The sequence below is a fragment of the Lepisosteus platostomus genome, chromosome 17 (genome assembly GCF_059453375.1).
Source record: "Lepisosteus platostomus isolate fLepPlt1 chromosome 17, fLepPlt1.hap1, whole genome shotgun sequence".
NCBI classification, from domain to species: Eukaryota; Metazoa; Chordata; class Actinopteri; order Semionotiformes; family Lepisosteidae; genus Lepisosteus; species Lepisosteus platostomus.
The window spans coordinates 10,490,577-10,503,642 of record NC_142627.1 but is presented as its reverse complement, the minus strand read 5'-3'; the positions used below and the strand labels follow the sequence as shown (position 1 = coordinate 10,503,642).

General features: G+C 44.2%; 1 protein-coding gene across 1 annotated transcript in view; it reads right to left on the bottom strand.

The window, feature by feature from the left end:
• ptk7b (protein tyrosine kinase 7b) overlaps positions 1-13,066 on the bottom strand; it is an 85,339-nt gene that overhangs the window by 19,007 nt on the left and 53,266 nt on the right. Inside the window, exons 2-4 of the mRNA XM_088610670.1 lie at positions 9,455-9,748; positions 2,645-2,747; positions 2,357-2,541 (exon numbers count right to left, since the gene is read on the bottom strand). Of these exons, the coding sequence (XP_088466796.1) occupies positions 2,357-2,541; positions 2,645-2,747; positions 9,455-9,748 (582 nt within the window). The remainder of the gene's footprint in view (positions 1-2,356; positions 2,542-2,644; positions 2,748-9,454; positions 9,749-13,066) is intronic.

Here is a 13,066-nt window from a genome sequence, read left to right as displayed (position 1 = left end):
CAGAGCACCTGGATTAAATTACGGCTAATATTTTTAACTCCAATTAGAAAAAATAACTGATCTTTTCCTTGTATTACAACTTTAATCTACAGATTGTTTTAGATATTTTTTCCCCAAAAAAGAATGCGAAATGGGGGGACACTTGGATGATCTGCTCCTGGAGACACAATTAGGAAGGAGACAGACTTCCGTCAAAGGTAGAAATACCTTATTCTCCACTTGTGCTTATAGGACCATGCCGCGCCGTTACAGGACTTGCTCACATACCAGCTTTTATTAAATGCTGCTAACAGCAGACAAAACTGGGTTTCAGGTGGTTCAACAGCAGCATTTCAATGGCTCCTGGCCTCTGTGTGAATGAATGAGGTCAGGAAGTACATTCCTAATGGAAGCCCATAAGGCTTATCCCAAAATATCAGAGAGAAACTGACAGACTTCTCAAATTTTACATCAGCTGGTAAATGGAAATAAAAAACAGCAGTGACAGCAACAGATCAACTTCATTTGCTACCTGGATGTAACACGACAACTAGTTTAACAAATGCACAAATAGATTTGAAAATCAATGTGAAAACACATTTAACAGTCTTTCAGTAGGCAGCAAAGCTTCTTTGGAACAAAATCACCCTCCTTTATAGAAAGAACACAGCAGATTTATGTGACCCTTCACCTTAAACTGTTAACACAAACAGAGAAAAGTGAGGCATCACAGGTGTGATCTTGAGCTTGCAAGATGCTCTGCGTGTCATTAGTGCAGTTCTTCACGTGCTTAGAATGGTCTCTATACATTTAACCTCAGGCAGCTACACTTTCAGGCCACCCACAGACATGCCAGAGAGGGAGAGCAGTGCAAAGCGGAGGCCAGGGTGAACCCAAGATCTCTACCGGAGACAATCTGCAGGTAAGCCTTTGCGACATCTAGGCAGATTGCACGACAAACAGATTAAAACCAGAAGAGGATTTAGAAAAAACGTAAGTCGATTAGGAGGTCTCATGTTTCACAGATTGGGAACCATGTCATAAGATAACAAGGTCCCGTTTTTAAGTGTCAGAAAAATGAGAAAACAACACAGTGAAAGTCAGTTTATCCCTTACTTCCTTCTAGCAATAATCCACTCATTAGTCACCTGAATCGTTTTAACTAATGAGAGCCTGGAAAACAGAATATCTCCCTGGAGTGTGGAAAAACACAAGGCTGAGACACACTGAGCTGCAGAACGTCCTGAGCAGGTTTAAGATGCTCGCTGAAGAGACCGCTAATCAAGCACCAAGCCTGAACTGCCTGTTTGTGTTTTAGGCTAGAATGTTTTCTCACACATACATAAGTAAAAGCCTTTTCCTCTGTAAACCGAGCCAAATATCCACACCACTTTCAACTGAAGGTAACTTAATATGCTAACAGCACTTTAATACTCAGTGGCAAAAAGAGGTAATTGGAGCTTAATATCCACACCAGGCCTCCTCACACTGGCAGTTTTGAATGGTGTGTAACAACCTGGGAAAAGGAAGGGAATGCTTCAACAATAAAAGAGGTGGTAATTAGATTATGGTCCCTCCCTTCACGAGAATAATATTCCCGGATTTTGGGTTGCACATATTTAGCTTTGAACAAAATGATTAGATGGCAAACAAAACAGCCACAAAGAAACAGTAGCAAAGTAAGAAAAAAATTAAAGTTGCCCTACAACTCAAGTTAAATATGGATAAATGGCCTTGTGAATTTTGACAGTTTTCTCGAACAAAGCCCTATGATAGTAGGTGCACCACAGACTCCCTTGGGAACTGAAAGGCATGGCTGTTTCAGGACAACTCCTTTGTTTCTAAAAGCAGAAAAGAAAATGCTGCAAGACAGGGATTATGCCTTTGCAAATGCTTAAAGAAAACCTTACAGCTGTCCTAAAGGTTATCAGGTGTTCAAACTCAAAGGGGGACTTATATACACTGCTTTTCACCTGGAGTATACTTGAAAGTCAATCAACCTGTACAAAAACAAACAGTCACTCCCCCATTTATTTGCGGGCTGTTAAGCAGGTAAGCTGGTTGAAAAATTGAAAGACGTGTCTGGAGAAGCCCAAATGAAAAGCCGACAGACGACAAAGCCGTATTTGAGATGGGATCAAAGCGCCTTACAAGTCTGCAACACAGGTAACGCTTATCAACATCCACTCAGAAAAGTGCATCCTTTGTGAAGGAGTATCTGCTTAGCAGAACAGCACTTGGATATAATCGAAAAAAAGTAAACCGAGGGGGCGTAACGGAACCGAGCTTCACTGTGGCCCTTCCAAAAGCTGGTCCTCTTCTAGCTTCCCTAAGCTGGCTCCTGTTGTCAAACGCACAAAGCCGGGCAGCCACACACCTATAATGTTGAGAGTGAAGTTTTCACTGCTGCAGACCTGGCCGGCCGCGTTCTTGGCGCAGCAGTAGTAGACCCCGTTGTCGTCGGGGGTGGCACTCTTGATGGTCAGCGTGCGCTCCTTGTTATTGACCTGGTGGCTTTTCTCCGTCAGTTTTGTGCCATCTTTGAACCACTGGCACGCAGGGCTGAAGAAAGAGCAAAACAAAAACAGTCAGCTTGACAGTTTTACAGCGTTGTACACAGGAGCCAGCCTACTTAGCCGGTGCGCTGACTGGGAGTCGGACTCACCGCGGGTGCCCGTCGATGTGGCAGGAGAGCGTCACTGGGGCCGAGCTCTGGATCTCCGCCTCGGAGGCGGGCTCCTTCAGGGTCACGCCCCCACTCTCTAACCCTGAGGAGAGAGCGGAACGACAAGGATCACAACACAATACGAGACAAAACCCCAGTGCGTTTTCTAAAATGTGGGCAAAGGCAGGAAAAAGCACACTCTCACGGCCACTGAAGAAGAAAAACTGGAGAGGAAGAAGTGCGCCTAAACGCAAGGTGTCTGTTTTTCATGCATTTTGCTTTGGAACCCAGAAGACAATTCCAAGTGAATTTACTTTTGAAACCTCAAGCCAAGCATTTTTACCAAGTAGACTAGAAGGAAAGCTATGTAGGACACATTCGCCTATGCCAAGACTAGTCTTCCTGAATTCTCCACGAAGAATGGTCATCTCAGAACGTATGTAAGAGAAGAACCAACACTTCTGACAACCAGAATCAAAGTCTCATCTGTCGGACGTCGAGATTAATGACAGGCAAAATAAAAAGGAACCTGTAAAAAATAAATTACGATATAAAAGAAAACAAGAGCCGTTCCATTTGCCACCTGACCCCATCTGTTAAGGACAATTCTTACACAAAACCGCATTATACGTTGGTGTAGAAGTCTTAGTATCGCAGGGCGCTAAAAAAATCGGCAACATTGATGCAGAAACATTGATACATTAAACTTAAATATGTTTTGGGCAAAATTCTTGGGCAAAAAGGCAGCCTATCCTATTGGTGTATGAAGCCAATAGCTGTCTGAGAATTTGACTGACCAGTGGCAGAAAATTCTAAAGGCATTTAAATGCTAGAAACTGTGTAAAAAAATTCTAAAATAGACTCAATCTCTGACACTGTGGAAATATTAAAACAGTTTGGTGCTCTAAGCCTGTACTATGCTTGCTGGCGAGATCACCTTGCGTGTGGGAGGGGGATGTATTTCTTCACACAGGCCTGTTTATATCATTTATGTATGAGGAGAAATCATGACTGGCAGCATATTCATGGTCAACTCTCCAAGTCTCCATCTGGGACCAGAGAAAGATGGAATCTTGAATCTGCTCATCATCACAGAGCACAAGAAACCTCATGTCTGCAAATGGAATCCCACATCTCACATTCCCTTTTTCAACAGACCTGCAGTCACTCTCTGATTACGCACATGGACCCCAGGTGAATTAGCAGCGTTTATCAGAGATCAGTAATTTATGTATTTTCTGAGCTTTCACAGCACGCGTGCAGTGGGGCTGTGCAACTGTGAAGTGTGACCTTTCTATCTAATCTACGGGCAATGTTAGGAACCACTCTTCAGAAACAGATGAAGGGAAGGGGTTGATATTTGTTTTTGTGCCTTCATTCCTGGCCAAAGTCCTGGGGAAATCAGTCACATACCAGCAACCACACATCTCCCCTCCGTTGCTACTATTCCTGATTGTTAAAGCTTGCAGTAAGAAAGCTGAAGTCCACACCAGAGCCACAGCTGCTCTGGACCAGATGAGGCCTGTAGCAAAACTGATAAAACACAGTTTGGGAGCCGTGGCTGTGGGACTGCAACGTAAAACTGCAAGACACGTGCTCATTTTAAACACTCTGCAGCAACACCAAGCACGTGCATGCCGTTCTTAAGGTGAAAAAAGCATTTTGTGTATCCATTTATATCTCCAGAGTTTACGGAGAGAAGTCATAGAATCGTGGGCTGGACTGCAGCTGGGAAACACACAGGGAAGGTAAGATCACACAATCATTAGCCAAGTGCCCTGAGAAGCAGACTCCCACTGATTTTAACTGATCAGCCCCTGGCCTGTGACTGGCGGCTATAATTAGCAGAAGAATATAGGAAAGCTTTAGGAGGAATCTGACATGGGGGAATAGAGGGCCTGTGGAACATCCCGTGCACAGCATGGAAAAACTTCAGAACTCCTCTGTAATGATGATGGATGTGCGGCGCGTGCTGCTCCTCCCCACCTGGGATTTGATTGCCATCTCTCAGGCAGACGCCCAGCCCCGGGAGGGCCACGCAGAGCCACGAAGCTCACTACACCAAAATCTCTGCCGCTATCACAGAAGAATTCAGTGATACCAGGTGTCCTAAGGGCACTATCTCCATGACAGGCTCATGCATACCTAATGATCTCTTAAACAAATGCTTATCTCTAGACTCTAGACAGTAAAACTCAATCCGTGCCAAACATCTGATACAAAGGAATACTGTACAGGGCCTATGACAGTAAGAATTTCATTTTAAACAGCAGAATAATTATCCAGTCAATCAATTATAAAATTATCAAATCTTTCGCAAATCCTACCGGAAAGAAATAACTAGACCCAATGATGGCAATAAAATCATTTTATCATAAGAAATCAATCATGAGAACAGTTTTAAACAACAGGAGGCCAGATGGCCCATCTAGCCTGTTAGGGGCTCATTGGTCCAGGGACCTCATCAGGCTGGTGCCTGAAGGAAGCCAAGGCAGTGACTTCAGCAACATGACCGGGCAGCCTGTTACACACTACCACAAGGTTTGGTAAAGAAGAGCCTCCTGTTCTCGGTTTTAAGTGAAGCGTTAATGCATGATTAATAAGGATAAAACAGTTTTTGGTGTCATATCTATTTGACAAAATGTACTGCACTACAAACATCGCCTGCAACCGCTTATCCTGGGATACATCGACAAGGTGGCCTCTAGTTAAACCAGCCCAGGGCCACCTTCACAGATTGGGAGTGTTCATAGTGGAGGAAAAAATGGCAACCTATCCTATCGGCCCGTGAAGCCATGAAAAGGGCCCGAGAGTTAAGACTGACCAATGCCAAAGGTGTGAACGCAGGGAGGGGAAACAAACACGTGGGCGAGAGAAATTATAATAATAATAATAATAATAATAATAATAATAATAATGTTGCTTTATTAGCCCTATATAATTTCTTGCATTGGGAATTCGTCTTTTCGCATACCCCAGCTTGCTCTCCATAAGAGCTGCCACATCAGAGCTCCCACTTCCACTAAAGCAGACTTCTCGTCCACATCCCAGAGAAATACAGAAGCCGACACAGCAGTGTGAAAACAGCATGACGCTCTTTCACAATGCAGGCTGATTCCCTCTAGGGCTTCTTATGGAAAGCAGGGTGGTCCAATGCAGTCAGAACAGTCCAGTACTGCTGCACAGAAGCGCCCCTTGAGGGCCTGCACCAGTAAGCCCTCTGCCTGGTGAAGCTGGTCACCACTACACTACCAGGAAAGCTGCTGCTCGGCCTCAATCACATCGCAGCTGCTGCACAGTCTCCGATCACCTGTCACTAGAAGCAGCACGATAGCAGGATTAATAAGCAGCTGCTCAATTACAAACAGGTTTCTACAGCTGCTGCAGCAATCCCGACGTTTCAGCTGGGAAACTTCCAACCCCCCCAAAAGCATGTGACTAAAATAACTAAAGGCTTTCATTTGTATTATCAGAGGCTTATCTGTCACAAATTCAGATTACCAATGGGCAAAATAAACTAGGAAAAGAAATGTGCATAAACAATTGCCTCACACTGTACTACAAACTGAAAATTGCACAAAAGATTTTTTGGGGATCAACGGGATTAAGCCAGTTGCTATTGTGTTGTTAATTTATATTCCCATTCCTCCGTTGGATGCATACTTGCATTTTAATGTGGGACTCCCCTTCACTGTCAGTTAAGACGAAGGAGTGAAAGACAGACCACTCCATGATGCATGCTCATCCTAGCAAGTGAGAGACCATGTGTATGTACACCATGCGACCAGCTGGCATCCTGCCCAGGCTGCAGTCTTGCTTTGCCCCCTGTGCTTGCCAGGCTCCTAGTCCCCTGCAACCCTGTATTGAATACATCTCCGAGTCAGGACAGGTCTTTCAGGACCCTTGAAGAGTCTTCTGGGAGGCTCTCAAAGCCAAGCAGTCAAAACCATCTGAAATGAAGAGCTTTTTTCCATATAAACTGCTGGACTGAGGAGGCACACACAAGGTGTGAGGAATCATTTATAGTCTATTTCTGTTCTACTCTTTTGCTTATTAAAATGATAAATTGGGCAACAACTTTCATTTTATGCAGATGACAGAGCTATCAGCAGGAAGGACCTTAAAGTTTCTGTATGTAATAACTACAGCAAATAGAGAAATATAAAGATTTATACTCTCAAAATCATTTTTCTTTCAGTGATGAAGGGATTTGGATATAGAGGATAAACGTCTCATCAATTCTCAGCATCTGATTCATTCTTTGAAACTGTTTTCATGGGAATGGAGTAGAACCAGACTGGCAGTGTTCCTCCTGTTGTTCCGGAGTTGCTCATATCAGGCTGAGCAACCTAAGAAAAGCTGCTCTGCTCTGACACACCTTTTCAGAGATCCCAGTCTTAAATGAACATACTGCAAGCCATGGGATTCACACACAAATGTTGCGTTTGAGAGATTCAGAATTGGAGCAAAAGCTCCTAAAGACCATCACTAACATACAGTAAGAGATGGGACTCTTGCTGTACTGGAGTGCATGGCAGCAGACACCCCCAAATTTCTTCCCTTACTATTTTATCCTTGGAAAATATACTCCAAGTAACTTTATCTAACAACTTAGAAAACATTTCCACCAAGAACCACTGTTTTTACCTTTTAACTATGGCAATTATGCGATTGCTTGGCATTTAATCAAACGATTTCACGCTAGAGCGAAATTCGGATCTGCAGCAGCACCGACGCCACTAGTCTGCAACTCAAATCCATTCTGTCAAGAAGACAAGTAAACGGTCTTGAGGTTAGACCTCTGAGATTAACGGAGAGAGCACTTCACTGAGACAGCGCGCAAAGCTAGGGGGACGACTGAAAGCTTTAAGGGGAAATCTTTTTAAAAAATGCACTCAGAAACCTTCTTAAACAGAACACATCAGTTAACTACATTCACTTAGTTCCATAACCAGCCCCTTTTCGAACCAAGCCTGCTTCTTTTATTTACGACTGCCAGACACGGCTGTAACCGCGAGACTCGGCTTACTCGCACAAGAGGCGGGCTGTGTGTGAGGAGACTCTTACCCACACCTGCGGACTCCTTGCCCCTTTTAACTCGGACGTTTCACATAAACGGCGTTCAGCCCAGCTCAAACAGGACAGTGCATAACAAGCTGTGAATTCAAGACAAAAACAGCTTACAGTAAATGACTGAATTGTCAGTTCAGAAAATTATGGCGCTGGGGAAGGGATAAAGAATAATGCAGCAACTGCAATACTGCAACACTCAGCACTGTTAATTTAACGGGAAGCCATCACTGAAATCCTCTGGGACAGTAGCACAACCCTTAAAGCTCTGAGTTGCAGTGCACCTACTAGCATGCTACTGCTTTGGGAACACTTTCTGACGGCACTGGCTCAGCGCAGGAGCGCTGCCATGGGTGTCTGGGACTGCAGCACTTCACTGACACTTCATTGTGTGACTTTCTCCCGTCCAAGCGGTCAAAGCCCCAGCCCTCATTAACGCAAACAAACCGCTCTTTCATGGCATGGGCCAATCCTGCAAACAGCTCAACAGGGCCCTCTGTTAGCTACCTCATTATCACAGGAATACAGCCTCAGACTCGTATACTAGCATGTCATTTTGGCAAACTACATGAAAGAGGGGTTTCTATACTCGCAATAACTATTTTTCTTTGTCTGAGTAATGAAGGGACTTGGGTACAGAGAGACAAGAGCCCCAGCGATTCTGAGCGTCTGACCCACTGGCAACAGTCTGCGAACGAGCAAAGATCTGCGACTAAGAGACAGGCGTACCAACTCTTTCCGTGGTTTTCACTTTTAGTTTTATAAATCCTAAATTACAGTATATTAAAATATGACTCCTTTGAGGTCAGCAGAAGGACACCATAATTAGAAAAGGGAACTACAGCTTGCATTCCCTGTGCTGCACTGAAAGCCGTTCACACTTGATTAATACATAAGCAGTTGGATGGCCAGCATTACGTAGTTTGGACAGTGTTCAAAGAGACTAATTTTACTTTAATGATATATTTATGAAAGCAAGTAATCTCACTCCCCTGACTGAGCCTAAGCAACAAATGTGAGCGCTTTTCAGAAACATAACAGCTAGGTTCCACCACCTTACACTGCTGTGATCATTCAGAAGAGTGATCTGTGTACTACACATGTTTACGGGCTCTGTTACAGGTACTGTTCATGAATGGGTGGTAGTGGATTTCTGTGGGACAAAACAAATGCTTTTATTTTTGCTTTCAAAATCACAAACATCCAGGTTATTTCTTAGCAGACTATTAAAAAAAGAATAGTTTGGGAGGAATCTTAAAAAATAAAATTTTGGCAGGTTCACACATCTGCTTTCACCTACTGGTAACCTTAAGTTGTATTCCAATGATTTGAAAAAAATGATAAAGCTTCCTAAAAAACAAACGTGGTGGGGGGAGGGAGTACCAGAGTGCTCCCTACATGAGCCATACAATGTGCTGAAGAAAAGGGCTATTCTTCAGGTGGCATCATCTGAATCAAACCATATGGCCGCATATACCCTGGACATTCAGTTTTTACCAGTGTTTTCCCCTAATAAAATCACACAATGAAGTAGAGCACGGTTCTTTCAGCACACTACGTACATGCCTCAGTCAACAGGGAGCCCAATTTGAATTCTGTTCAGTGGGACTTTTCATGAAGGAAAACGCTCCACAGAAATGGCCTGCAGGGCTTCTGCTGCGGACAGGAAGAGTCAGGCAATGCGCCCTCAATGCACCCCAGGCGGGGGGAGGGCAGAGCGGCGCGAGGGAAGAGACTCACACTTGATGTTGAAAGAGGCATTGGTGGAGCGGGCCTCCTCACTGCCCACCGTGCTGACGGCCACACACTGGAAGTTGCCGGCGTCCAGGCGGCGATCCACGGCTGTGAACTTGAGGTTGCTGCCCTCCTGGAAGCGCCGGTCCGAGTCCGTGACCGGCTCCCCGTTGTGCAGCCAGGTGTAGCGCACCCCAGCGGGGCTGCTGACCTCGCAGCGCAGCATGGCGCTGCGCCCGTGCAGCGCGTCCTGGGATTTGGGCTCCTTGGTGAAGTAGAAGGATGCCTCGGCACACAGAACTGTTGGAGACGGGGGACAGAGACAGAGAGGCTGGTTATCTCAGTGAAAAGCCAAAACGCAAAATAATAATCAACCAAACAGATGGAAAGGAGAGTTTAGTCAAAACAGATGCAGCCCAACAGTAAACTGTGCTCGCTTGTCAACACACATGAACCCCTCAGATTTGATTTGAATTTCTCTGTGCTGCTTCGATATATTCATTTAATTTGCACTCCAGAAGAGGCCCATTGGAATGACTGCCTAGTTTCTACATCACCTTTCTTGTACAGCCGAACCAATTCTGAAAAATCCTTAAAATCACTTTGGATTCATTCTTGTGAAGACTACGATCTTTCCCAGCTTCACAGGGTCTAAGAGGGCACTCACTGTATTGAGACAGACTTATTTATACCTTAATTACTGCTTGTTATGTTGTAGCTAGGTTTAAGAACGAAAATGTCTAGGGCATGAATAGGCTCTGTATATTCGTTGCTTAATTGTGTTACTGTGAATGGACACAGACGCTGAGCAGCAATGTCATGCCAAAGATAAAGCGGTCCTTCACTGCCATCTGACAGCACCTCCAACAGTGCTATGACTCTTCGTTAAAGATGGAGCCTAGACAACCACTGGCTTGGGTTTGTTCTGACCTTCGGACAGCAGATCATCAAACCTTCCCCCATGGGGAATGCTTAGACTCGGGGGGGGGGGGGGGACATTCAAACCCCCCAGGAGGCCAGCAGGAAGGTGGGAAGGTGGGTGGGCACCTATGCTATGTCCTTTATTCCTCCAAACTCAAGCTTGCAGCCAACCAGACATCTTTCAAGAGCTCTGAATGAATCAGTTTTAAAAAACTCTTGGGGGACAGCTCTAACTCCACCTTGACGGCCCTTCTCCCCTTTCAGATTGTTTCTTGTGCTGCACAGCTGGGTTTAAGACACCTCAAGCAAGCTGTTGATGGCAGCTGGCGTCGTGCCTCCTGTACTTAGATTCTGAAGATAAATCAGTGGGTTGAAATTTCCCTGTGCTGACTGACAGACGAGCATGTGTTATTTCATAAAGAGCAAATTTCATGCTGTTGAGAATAAAGTTTAAAGCAGCAGCTCAATGTGGAAAAAGGCACTATATACTTTAAAATTCTTTTAATCAGGTAGCTGAGTTTGCAAGTCAAAGGTATGCAATTAGGAAAATATATTGTATACACGATCAGCATACGACTTGGAATCTTTCCTCTTGTTGTCAACACACTTGGGAAACCAGCGTGAATAAATGAATACTAACAGAGCTGTCTGGCAGGTTACTGTAGGGCTCATAAAAAGAAAAAGACCAGTCAACATAAAGCTCAGACAGCTCATTGCTATTCTTTTTTAAAAGAATGCCTTCAGCACAGTATCTCAACACAGCAGCCACACAGATAAGATAGTTCAATACAGCTACAAGACAGCCACTGATCACTACTGTCAACAAAACACTATTCCCACACAGACTAATGTACACCTTGAAGCCTTTTTTAAAAAAAAAGTTAGAGAGAAGACCTGCTCAGCAGTGTTCTATTGATTGCATGGTGATTAACAAATAAAAGAAAATCTACCAAGATCACAAGCAGAAAAACAACACATGCCAACTGTGCAAGTGCTGTTCATACACGGAGGGAAGAAGCCTCAAGTTTGTGGAAAACCATTTTAGAATATTCCTTCAACCAAAAGCTTATGGCCACACTGCTTTACAAAGCAAAGTCTATATATTAGCCATGGCGCATTGCAGGCTGGGTGCAGTGCCTTAGAGAAAGTCTCTCGGAGAAGGAGAGGTCAAGACTGCACAAGGGTGTGGGTCTACTCCCTGACCCTGCCTGTCAGTGTGCTTCTGCAAATGCAAAGCTGAAGGGCGGCACAGCCCCTTTTCTTCACTTGTGAGCTACTGTTCTCTCCACCTTTCACCCCACGCTACTTCTACAGATTCTGGGACGGCTCTCCCTCCTACACGGTGAATAGGCCACGCACTGCGCCGAAGAATAAAACAAGGGCCGTGTCTTGTGCCCCTCGCCTGGGAGAGAAAAGTACAACAAACCCCAATGGAAGGGGGAAAGTAGTACAAGGAACCGGGCCTGAGCAGGACATTGATAGACTGGCCTATGTGCTTTGAAAGACATTAAACAGTGGAATGGAGAGAGACAAAATGTATCTTGTTCCAAACAACAAGGAACGAATGATGTTAAAATTCATAGTTAGCACAGCCAGTTTCCATCTAGTCAATTTTGACTTAAATCTTTGTCCAAACAAACATGCACAGTGATTTCTAATGTACCGTCCAGTGAAAAACAGCTTAAACAAAATTAAATATAAAGCAATACAGAGGTCATCATTGAGCCCTGGGCCACAGCTGAGTCAGAGTCAAAGAGTCACTAATGTCTACATACTCTTCTGCCAAATTTACCTAAATGTTAATTTAGGCCCACATAGACACCATGATGGAAACTTCCTGTGATGCACATCAATGGCATCTTAAACAATTAGAAAGAATGGGATATACAGCATAGAAACTATTACTCTAATTAGCAAAACTCTGATAAGATCTACTCTGTGGCTCCTCACAATAACCTCTACTGAAAATGTTCAAGCAATAAATAAAACATCAGATACTTAAAAAACAGAATTATATGCATTTGAACATTCTCATTGTCTGTTCCCGAGTTAAAATAAAACGTGTATGCCCACAAGGATAAAAGAAGCTGCACTGTGAAATTAACTGCTGGTACTTCTTATTGGAAAATAATGTGCAATGGCATATTCACACAGCAGCCCTGTGTAGTAAAGCCTTAGGTTAATTAAGCTATTGAAAGCACATCAAAAGGTTGGTAAGAGACAGAGAGAATACATGATAAACTAGCCTGTTAGAGGAGGGTAATGAGATGAAACAAGAGGGGAGACAGGTGGCTCCCCAAGACGTACTGAACACAGGGGCCTGGTCAGTGCTGAGGAGTCAAGGGTTAAAACAGGCACCACTGCACACATTAAGGAACTGTTTCAGGAAAGGTAATACTTCACTTGCTGAAGATCGTCCCCACACACACACCCCTCAGCAGGCTTTAACCTTCAGAATTTCTTTCTTCCACGTCTTTAGAACCTGTCAACACTGCATGAAGCTAAGTAATAATTACCCTTCAAAACCCTGGGGAGCACAAATATCCCAATCGGCTGTGTCCATCTGTGTGAGAATGACAACAAAAAATTCCTGCTGCTTTTTTATCCATTAATACACTACTCGGCGACTGCGAGGAATGCAAATAAACATTCTCTGGCCTTTGTTTTCCCATACACGTGCAAGTAAACCCAGATCTT